General features: G+C 35.1%; 1 protein-coding gene across 1 annotated transcript in view; it reads left to right on the forward strand.

The window, feature by feature from the left end:
• TTC28 (tetratricopeptide repeat domain 28) overlaps positions 1 to 12125 on the forward strand; it is a 951873-nt gene that overhangs the window by 476311 nt on the left and 463437 nt on the right. The window contains exon 3 of the mRNA XM_053702081.1: positions 1381 to 1528. Coding sequence (XP_053558056.1) covers positions 1381 to 1528 — 148 coding nt within the window. The remainder of the gene's footprint in view (positions 1 to 1380; positions 1529 to 12125) is intronic.

A 12125-nucleotide genomic window follows, 5' to 3' on the forward strand; every position in this document is an offset into this window, starting at 1 on the left:
ACCATAACAGTATAGCGCTTCCTCCGCTCCATCAGAGTTTACCTCAACTGCAACATTTTTGTTAAAAATACTTTGCCACACTTTGTTTAATATTGTGCACAGTGGATACTTTATCTGTATTAATTCTCTGCTGATATGTTAATCTATTGGAAGACTGCAGGAAAGATATAAGAATCTTTCAAATAAACAACCCTTTTTTCTGTATGCACCGTTCATTAAAACGTTGTTATAGATGAGTAATAGCATATATGTTTTCTGATTTATTGGGAATTAAATGTCAACAAATGAATCAGTAACAGTTTGATTAACAATGATTTTAATGTGATTTCTGAGCCGAGCAAATAAAAAACATTTTGTCTTGGGATTAGATGATGTATTACTTGTTGTGTTCATTGTATTGATTTGGTAGTTTTTTTTTTAATGCCTGGTATACAATAAGTAAATATTAGATCTGTAATTTGAGCTGCCAATCTAAGGAACAAACATGCCATTCATAAGTAAGACAGGGTAACAGCAGCAAGATATTTTAGGCAACATATTAATTAAGAGCATGAAAAGAGAAGACTATTATGATGTCACTCAATTTAATTTAACAATAGGTTGATGGCATCTAATGAATCTGCGACTATTCTGTTGATAATAAAACTCATCTTTGTAGCTGTCACTGCGGTCTTTGATAAGACAAAAATAAATATATATTATTGACTGGTTGGGATGTGATAAATGGGAAATTAAATTTGGTGATACTGAAAGAATATTTGTGCGAGTAGATACTGTTGTTAGCTGGGTACCAAGGGACTAGCATTTGAGACCACTATTATAGTAGATATTTGTCACTGACCTTAGCACAAACAATCAAAGACGAGAAAGATAAGGTCAAGGATGAACAGTTGAGAACTAATAGGAAAAAATTATGTTTTATGTCAAAATCACCAAATAAAAACAAATATAGATAAGGCAGTGTGCTTTGAGGAAAGACATTTAAATAAAGCAACTTTGAAAAATAGCACGTATTAAGATATACAAGATTATATGCAGTATGAATACAGTTATTTAGAAAGAAGAAACCACATTGTGTAAATATGATGATATACTTTACTTTAGAAAAAAAGATTTATGACACTCCTTAGTATAATTAAATTTACAATTATAAACTAATACTTTATTATTTATTTTCTATCTATCATCTATCTATCTATCTATCTATCAATGATCTACCAATCTAATATGATCTAATATATATATATATATATATATATATATATATATATATATATATATATATATATATATATATATATAAAAATAATTAAATTTGTCATTTAGAAAATGTAAACTTAAAATTGTAATTGTAATGATTTTCCTTCTTGTCATTTTCAGGCATACTTCAGACAGGGTGTTGCCCTTCAATATCTCGGTCGCCATGCAGATGCGCTGGCTGCATTTGCCTCCGGATTGGCTCAGGATCCCAAGAGTTTGCAGCTTTTGCTTGGCATGGTGGAGGCAGCAATGAAATCACCTATGAGAGGTCAGTTAAAATACTAGACACATTATTGACCTGAAATTGTTATCATTGAGGGATTGAGATAGTCACTAATTAATGTTTCAAACTTTCCTAGAATTGGTTTAAAGGGACACTGAACCCACATTTTTTCTTTCTGATAGAGCATGCAATTTTAAGCAACTTTCTAATTTACTCCTATTATCACATTTTCTACGTTCTCTTGCTATTATTATTTGAAAAAAAGGCATGTAAGCTAAGGAGCCAGCAATTTTTTTGGTTCAGTACCCTGGACATCACTTGTGTATTGGTGGGTGAATGTATCCACCTATCAGCAAGAACAACCCAGGTTGTTCACCAAAAATGGGCCGGCATCTAAACTTACATTCTTGCTTTTCAAATAAAGATACCAAGAGAATGAAGAAAATTTGATAATAGGAGTAAATTAGAAAGTTGCTTAAAATTGCATGCTCTCTCTGAATCACGAAATAAAATTTTTTGGGTTCAGTGTCCCTTTAACAAAGTCTTATGTTTAATATTCCAAAAACATTTTCACCAGATAACCTAATGTAACGCTTTGTGATGAATCAAACCTTCTCAGCGTCACAATAGAGGGGTGTGAGCATGAAGGGGTTAATGGCACACAGCTCTGGTTCCCTTATCCTTGCCACTCTGCAAAAGGACCTTAAAAGAGACACCACATTAGCCCCCAAACCTTGTCCACACTGCTCTAATTAACAATTTCCCTGCTGCCACCACCAAAACATTTAAATTAAAGGGGAGTTTTGGGGAACCCCTAAAAACTCACACTATTTAACAATTGGGTAACGTGCCTTTAACCTTGTCTCAACAGGAGTGTGAATTCGGATATTAGAGCCCAAAAGACAGAATAGGATTTTCTATGTGTTTAATAACAAAAATATCAATACAGGTTACACAGTGCAAAATTATAAAGACATTCAAAATAACATACAAATGCAAAGCTACAGTTCTTTAAAAAGAAAATGGGACATGAAAATAATTACACACAATCTTTAACTTATTACCAAGTTCCTTTAGATATGTGGAGAGCTGCCATTCCAGATGTTTAGTGGTTTGGTCCCAAGGGCAGTTCTGACTAAAAAGTCTCTCTCTTGCATACTTGAACCAATTTTTCTTTGTCTTGTCAAAGACAACACCCGGGTTATAATTTACAACGAATGCAACCAATGAAAGAAGTCTTAGCTCCCACTATCAGCCTCCAAGGGGAGGAGCGTTCTGCATTCCTACACACAGTTACACTACTAAGGAGGGGGGTTTCAGCTTACAGCTTTTCTGAAAGCAGTTTTCACACACACAGGAAAAAGCAATTCACATTAACCTTTTGCAAGCTGAGAACACAATACCACCTCTGCGGGGTAGCCAATCCAGGTATCAACTACTCCACATGATTGTATCATGACACGCTTCATGTATTAAATTATTAGACTTGTTTTTAATTCCAAACAGAAATCATAGGATTCATATTTACAAAGTGATTACAAAGGAGTAGATGAGGAAAACTATAGATAAAGTGTCGATTCATTGAGAATGCTTGATCTCTTCCATTCCCTATACTACCTATAAGCATATTTTGTTCACTGGAGACTTGTTTAATTGTTATGCTTGGAACACAGTGGGAAAGCTTTCCAGTTTACCATTCATAAAACATTGCATATAGTATTTAATAATAAAAGCATACTGACCATACTTTTATACTCAGTAACTATTTCACACATATTTTCTGACCTGATCATGGAAGCATGTCAGTATAGACTGGTTCTGTCTACATTTTATAGCTTTGTAGTGTTTTAAGAATTTATTTTTGCACAAGAGATATCGTATCTCACCTGAGCTAGAAGATTAATTATTTGCAATCCTTATTATTCCCTTTTCCCTAATGCTTTAGTGCACATAAAGAGTACAAAGGAAGCAGTTGCCCCTCTTAAGATATATATGCATCTATCCCATGTCTTACATATTTCTGCCATAAAAAGCCTAGTGCTCAATTGAGCATTCACCATCTGAGGTGTCTGTATCCAGTGATGCTTATATTTCTTTTTCACTCAGAGGCATTTCCAGTCCATATTCCTAGCGTCAGTGAACCATGTGCTTTTTCTTTTTTTTTTGTTTCAAATGGAAATAGTGCTGTAATCTTTTTTGCATTTAGTACAATGATAGGAATTGTATGGAGATTTACTGACACCTGACCTTTTGTTGCCTCTTCCAGAAAATGTGCTTCTATGTGCTCATTTTTGCGAGAAAGATTTGTGACACATGATTAAACATGTCATATATTTTGTTAGCAGCGCTGTTCTACAAGAGGACTTACATTTGTAGACAAATATATATACCGGTCTAGATCATGTGGCTTAAAGGGACACTGAACCCACATTTTTTCTTTTGCAATTAAGAAAGAGCATGCAATTTTAAGCAACTTTCTAATTTACTCCTATTATCAAATTTTCTTCGTTCTCTTGCTATCATTATTTGAAAAAAAAGGCATCTAAGCTTTTTTTTGGTTTCAGTACTCTGGACAGCACTTTTTTATTGGTGGATGAATTTATCCACCAATCAGCAAGGACAACCCAGGTTGTTCACCAAAAATGGGCCGGCATCTAAACTTACATTCTTGCATTTCAAATAAAGATACCAAGAGAATGAAGAAAATTTGATAATAGGAGTAAATTAGAAAGTTGCTTAAAATTTCATGCTCAATCTGAATCACGAAAGAAATTTTTTGGGTACAGTGTCCCTTTAAGGAAAAACAAAATATAAAACAGTCTAACTCTTATAAATTGAGAAAAAATCGATTAAAAGCTTGTGTAAATTAAGGGAAATATATAAAGTGGTCTAAATTTTGTACAGAATGGAAACAAACTAGTTCTGTAAGTGGGTCAAAGCATAAGATTTGTTTAAAATTGCTTAAAGGGACATCAAATTAAAAAAATGTTCTTTTATGAATCAGAGAGAGCATACAATTTTAAACAACTTTCCAATTTACTTCTATTATATAATTGATAATGGAAGAACATTGGACAGTTGTTTAAAATTGTATGGTCTATCTGAATCATGGAAGAAACATTTTTGGGTTTCATGTCCTTTTAACAGATTGAATACTATTTAGTAAAAACCTGAAACTACTTTTTCATTAAAGGGACAGTATACTGTAAAATAGTTTTTCCCTTAATGCGTTTACAATTACATTTTTTACTCTGTAGTTGGTAAAAAAAGCATGAAAATGAGCTTTTTAAGGCTTATTTGTGTATATTAAAGCTCTGATTTTGTGTTTTGAAGCCACAACCTAATAAAATGGGTTGAGCTTGTAGGTATATTTAGATCTCATTACTGTATCACATTGTGCACATATACCTGCTTCTTTATCTTATATCTGTCCTTAAAACAATCACCAGTACTTTGAGAGAACAATGGAAAATCAACATTTTATTACCTTATCTCATCTATAACCCACTGTGAGTGTAATTTCTTCTACTGGCTGTGTTTACAAAGCTTATCTATAGCTGGTACGCGCGGCCACAAACTTTCAGAATAGGTGGGGATACCACATGCTAAATCAACAATTTCAAATGCCAATATAAGGGTAAAGGAACTACTTGTAAACAATTTAATACACTCCAGCAGGTAAAGTAGATCATTGGGAACAAATTAAAGGGGAGAAATATTTTGAGTAAACTGTCCCTTTAAGCTTATTGGTGCTGTTGCTTGCCATTGCTTTAAAATATATAAAAGGGTGGTTATCTTCCCTAACATAAAATTTATATTAAAAATGAATAGAAGAAGGCGTCTTCTTGTGTAACCCATTTATAGGTAAAACGTGTGTGGGGAATAACAAAAAAACACTCACATTTAGAAAAGCACCATACAGTGCTAAATATGAAGACCGGATCCTCTGATTTGTCCGGTAGGCCTTGCCTCCCATCACCTGGAACAGTCCCAGCCGTATCGGATTGGAATGCTGTATATATAGGCCACAATGTTTTTGGGTAGCCACAGCTCTATTCAAAAATAGGTATAGCGAAGTGACACATTGTTGCTTAATGTTTAAAAGAAATGTATTAAAATGACATACAAAATGTCAAACCCTACTTGGAATGGGTAGTAAATGCCCTCATGCTATCATTTTATAAAGATAGTAAAAGTCTTTCCTTTTATGTTATTGATGATTATAATTTTGGAGTATACTGCTTATCTTGGTTAAATGGGTTCTAAATTACTGTGATCATACATTTTCAAGCTGCTACAGATTTAAGGTAAGATGCTGTTTTTGTTCAAATATAATAATTTAGATCTATGGCTTTTGAATTTACTGTAGTGTTGTTTACTAAATGACTTGGTTTTGACAGCTTTCACAGTCAAATGCTAGAAATATATGTAACTGTAAGTGGTATGGGTCTGTAATTTGGATAAAAATGGCTGTGAAATTAAGTGTAGTTTTTGTTATTGCTAAAGCCTTCATAATTTAAAACAGTTTGCAAATATATTATCACTAGCAATATATGGTATCTACCTTGTTATTAGGAATGTCAAAACTGTTCTTATCTCAGTGATCTTAGTATTTGTAAAGAGACTTTATAGTCATAAAATAAATGCTTTTGGTTGCATTTGAATTTAATGCAATTGTATATTTTTTAATATACAAAGGTATTTGCGAAAATGTGAACCTTGCCACAGACAGCCTCCAACCAAATAAACACCTAGAAGCACTGTTGTTAATATGTTCATTGCTAAAGTATTTCCACTTAAAGGGACAGTCTACACCAGAATCTGTATTGTTTAAAAAGATAGATAATCCCTTTATTACCCATTCCCCAGTTTTACATAACCAACACGGTTATATTAATATACTTTTTACCTCTGTGATTACCCAGTATCTAAGCCTCTGCAGACTGCCCTCTTATCTCAGTGCTTTGACGGACATGCAGTTTAGCCAATCAGTGCAGACTCCTAAATACCTAGCTGCTCCACGGGAGTGAGCACAATGTTATCTATATGACACACATGAACTAGTACTGTCTAACTGTGAAAAACTTTCAAAATGCTCTGAGCTAAAAGGCAGTTTTCAATGGTTTAGAAATCAATTTGAGCCTACCTAGGTTTAGCTTTTAAAAAATACCACCAAGGGAACAAAGCAAATTTAATGATAAAAGTTAATTGGAAAGTGGTTTAAAATTGCATGCCCTATCTGAATCATGAAAGTTTATTTTTGACTAGACTGTCCCTTTAAACTTGAATCTCAATAACTAACATAACTTAAGAAATACACTTGCATATTATTCTGCGGCTAATATTTGATGTAAATACACCATTTATTAATCTTCTTTTTCCCTTTAAGGATAACTGAAGTGGAGACAGAGGACATGGCTATGTTTAATTTAATCTAGATTAGAGTTAATTAAAGGTGGAGACTGGATCACTGTTAGAAGTCATTGAGGTTTGGAAGACAGGCCACAGTTAGCTTTATTTGCAGTGTAGGAAGATTATGCAGTGCAGCTAAGGCAGTGGGCCAGATTTGTTAGGGTTAATTGCGGCAGAGGAGGTCATAATTAGATTTTATTGCAGTGGCAGGAGTTGTGATTATGCACATGTGATTATTGATATCTATATTGTAAAGGTTCTAGTGTTTTGTGAGCATTTGTAATAGGCAGCTTTTGTTCAGTAACACACACGCGTGCATGCTGTCTCTAAATAGCAGGAATATTAGAGTAATACATGCACTAGAAAATTAAAGGGCCATAATAGTAAAAAAATGACATGTTCTTATTCATTAGACTAGAATCCCTGCACTACTGTTTAACCCCTGCAAAGGGGTTAAACAAACAGTAGAAGTACTGGGCTGATCCAATCAGCAGTGCTAGTTACGCAGCTGAGTAGTATGACTAGCACTGCTGGTCCCAAGTGGAAACTGCTGCTGATGCAATCAGCAGTGCTAGTCATACTACTCAGCTGCGTAACTAGCACTGCTGATTGGATCAGCCCAGTACTTGCAGGGGTTAAACATTAGTATGACTAGCACTGCTGATTGGATCAGCAGCAGTTTCCACTTGGGACCAGCAGTGCTCTGCAGGTCCTGATTGTTACTTCTGAGTGTGTTTAACCCCTTTGTGGAGGTTAAACACAAAGCAGTGCAGGGTGGCTAGTTTTAAAATTCATTTAAAATTCATTAGCACATGTAATTTATTGACAAATATAGCCCTTTAAGATTCTACTTATGCTACATTTTTATATTAGTTTCTATTTTAGCTTCTAGCATATGATCTGGTTTTATGTTTATTATTATTATTATCATCACTAGTTATTTGTAGAGCGCCAACAGATTCTGCAGCGCTAAGTATCAATAGTATAGTAATAGCAACAATAGTTTTGTTTTTTCCACTACAGTAATCATTTTACAATATGTATTTGTTTCTATTCATATTAAAATATCAAACCCATCTTTGAAGGTAAGCTTATAAAGGGAAACAAAATCTCGAGGGCTGCTTCCCAGAATCTTTCGATTTATAATAAAACCCAATAAAAAATGAGACAACTGCGCACTGTTAATCACTAGAAAAATATAACAATAAATCTTAAACCTGAACAGTAAAATGGTAATGACATTAAGGTCATTATGAAATGAGATGATGGGTCCATAATCTGGGCTCAATTACATATCGATCTGCTAATTAATTTGGCTGTTTTTCTGTATTACTAATTTGGATGCCTTTGTTTGTTTTCCTTCTACCTTTACTAGCAATTTCCTGGTCAGTGGATCATGGGTTATCACACAAATGCAGAGACGGTTTAGTATGCAATGCCTAAGGGCCTAGCGACATATTGATTTGCTGTTCCTATCTGATTTCAGTTACACGCTCAACACTCTCTGTGTTACAGAATGATTATAGTCAGACCGACTCCAAATATACTGCTAGATTACAAGTGTTGCGGTACTGCTTTTAATGCTGAAAAAAATGGCCATTCCAGTGTAATGGCCAGGAACGCATATTACGAGTCGTGACGGTATAGCTATACCGTAAGCATTTTAGCCTGTAACGCAACGTCCATTCCGCACTCAAAAAAACCACCACCTCCTGCATCGCAAACACTATAATAAAGCTATTAACCCCTAATCAGCCGCTCCCGAACATCACAGACACTATTATAAAGCTATTAACCCTTAAACCTCCAGCCTCCCACCTTGCTGCCACTAAATAAACCTATTAACCCCTAAACCTTCGGCCCCCCACATCGCCGGTACAAAATAAACCTATTTACCCCTAAACCTCTGGCCTCCCACATCGCCGCCACTAAATAAACCTATTAACTCCTAAACCTCCGGCCCCCCACATTTCAGGTACTAAATAAATCTATTAACCCCTAAACCTCCGGCCCCCCACATCGCCGCTACTAAATAAACCTATTAACCCCTAAACCACCAGGCCCCCCACATCTCAAAACACTAAACTATTAACCCCTAAACCCAACACCCCTCTTACTTAAAATTACAATATAACTATTTTAAAATAAATAAAAATGTACCTGTGAAATAAAAATAAACCTAACATTAAACTATAAATTACCTAACATTACTATTCTAATATAATTAAAAAAAACTACCAATTGAAAAAAACCTAATACTACAAAAAAAATTAAAAATTTAAAATTACAAAAAATAATAAACACTAAATTACAAAAAACACTAAGATTACAAAAAATAATAATCAAAATTATAAAAAATAAAAACAATTACACCTAATCTAATAACCCTATAAAAATAAAAAAGGCCCCCCAAAAATAAAAAGACCCCCTAGCCTACAATAAAGTACCAATAGCCCTTAAAAGGGTTTTTGTAGGGCATTGCCCTAAGTTAAACAGCTCTTTTATCTGTAAAAAAAATATGAAGTCCCCCCAACAGTAAAACCCGCGACTCAACCACCCCCCCAAAATAAAAAACCTAACTCTAAAAAAAACCTAAGCTACCCATTGCCCCTAAAGGGCCATTTATATGGGCATTGCCCTTAAAAGGGCATTCAGCGAGAAGTCTTCATCCAGACGGGGGCACCATCTCGGGGACGTCTTCTATGTTCATCCCGGTGGCGCTGAGCGGAGCTATACTAGAAGCTGATCCCATCCTGCGTAGAGCGTTCTCTTCATACCATCACTGCTGTACACTGAAGTTAAATGCAAGGTAGCCATTTCAAAATGGCGTACCTTGCATTCCTATTGACTGATTTGATTCTTCAAATTAAAATCAGCCAATAGGATGAGAGCTTCTGAAATCCTATTGGCTGTTCAAAACAGCCAATAGGATGAGAGCTACTGAAATCCTATTGGCAGAATAGGGGTTAATAACTTTATTATAGTGTTGGCGATGTCAGGGAGCGGTGGAATAGGGGTTAATAACTTTATTATAGTGTCAGCGATGTCGGGAGCGGCGGATTAGGGGTTAATAACTTTTATTAGTGTCGGTGATGTTGAGGGCGGCGGATTAGGGGTGTTTAGACTTGGGGTTTATGTTAGGTAGTTAGGTTTAAACATAACTTTTTTCCCCAATAGACTTCAATGGGGTTGCGTTACAGAGATTTTTCATTCCGCACTTCAGGTGTTAGTTTTTTCTAACACTCTCTCCCCATTGATGTCTATGGGGGAATGCGTGCACAAGCACGTCAAATCAGCCCTTGACTTTTGTGCGGTATGGAGCTTAACGCCACCATAGGAGGCTTTTTAGTAACTCTTAATGACAGCGCAAAGGAGAGTGAAATAACGCAACTTTTTTGCCGTTAGTTTCACATCCTGTTTAGCGCAAAACTCGTAATCTAGGTGTTAGCAAGTTATTGAACAGTGCGGCAGTTGGAAAATGGATATCAATCTTTGTAACTAAACAAAAATGTTTTGCAAAGGATGTTTATGAAGAACTGAATGTAGAACAACCAAAAATATAGCAATCCTGAGAAAAATGCTGGTAACCATAGTTCCCTGAATTTCATGACTCCCATAATCTACTGTGAGATACCTTTTAACCTATGGCTTCTACAGAGAACTCAGTGTGTAGCAACTAAAGAGTTAAATAGGTCACTTCTCCACACAATCCATTTTATATTTATGACTGCATTTTTTGTATATTATATATAATGAGTCTGTCTTCATTTAAAATACATGGGGTGTGTTTGTTCTATGTCCTGGTTACATAGAATTGTCTGTGCAATAGGTGCACTAAAATATATCTTCAACCATGCAGTAAACACAACATTTTGGTGGCATAATTTGCATAAATTAAAGGGACACTGTGGTATTTTTTCTTTCTTTTATCTAATAGAACATTTAAAATATGTTATAGGTTTCAGTCATTTTGAAAAGTCATGTTCCTTTCCTTTTGTAAAGACTGTAGAGATGTGATAAGGTGTACTCTTATCAGCCAGTGAGCATTAAGTAGGATGTCCACAACTTATACTGCTGTATTCATTTTAACTTAGCAACTTCCCTGTAAAATATATAAATAAGGGGAAAAAAGGTTTCTTGCATATTCATAATAATGCCTATATTAGTAAAATGTCCCTTTTTACGTAATTATGTCATTTGACATTAATACAGAATAGCTTTAAAAACAACCATACAGGCCTACATATAATGACATTAACGTAGCTTTATGCATGATTACTTGTCAGTTCTTTCCAAGTATTATCTGCATCCAACCAGGGCATCAAATAAACAGCCAAAATGATAACCCTAATTCAATGTCTTGTATCTTCTGTAATTAGTTTCTATCAACTTATCCTATAGTTTTAATTATACCTATTGCCTAACCTAGGCCATTATTGTTATCTTTATTGCACCCTTGCACTTGATTTAACCATATCAGTATGTGTAATTTAACTGCACCCAAGAGGCTCTGCTTAGATGTATGCTCCTTCTATCACTGGCATTTGCTCTGCCATCCCCCATATGTTAGCCAGTCCTGTCATCTCTTATTCCTTTCCGGTATGCAAGCACTTTTAACCCTCTAGAGACCAGAGTGGTCTGCGGTCACATAAATATATACTGCAGTATTCTTTTGTACTAACAATTATGTAAGTGTATTTGGGCCGAGTGTAAGAGGGAAGGTCATGGGCAAGTGTAGTATCTGGGCAATCTGTAAGTAGCATCTGACTAGTCCAGGGAAGACTCTTCTATCATCTGTGTGGAGTGCTGGCATTATTGGTGGAGTCCAGTGGTCCCACTGTTTCACCTGGAAAAAAACATTTGTAAGTGTGAGCCTAAGAATATGTAGTGGCATTTTTTCCTGTTCAGCAATACAGAGGTAGCCATCATATTTGTGATTATTAGCAGACAAAGATTAAACCCCACCTCAAGCAGAAACAATATGAGCTGCTTTACTAGGGACAGTGCCACTCCTGGTCACAAGACTTCACTCGTATTTTACGTCACAAAGTTCAACATTTGCCGATCTTGACGCTTTGATAAACACAGCAGATCAAGCTTGCAACAAATACAACACGAAATTCAAGCGTTTTTTCAGTTGACGCTTTGATAAATAGACCCCACAGACCTTTACACACAGTTCTGGATTATATTTTCAAAATGTTTATATATTTATATAGTTGTTTGTTTT

This window comes from Bombina bombina, chromosome 2 (assembly GCF_027579735.1).
Source record: "Bombina bombina isolate aBomBom1 chromosome 2, aBomBom1.pri, whole genome shotgun sequence".
Lineage (NCBI taxonomy): Eukaryota > Metazoa > Chordata > Amphibia > Anura > Bombinatoridae > Bombina > Bombina bombina.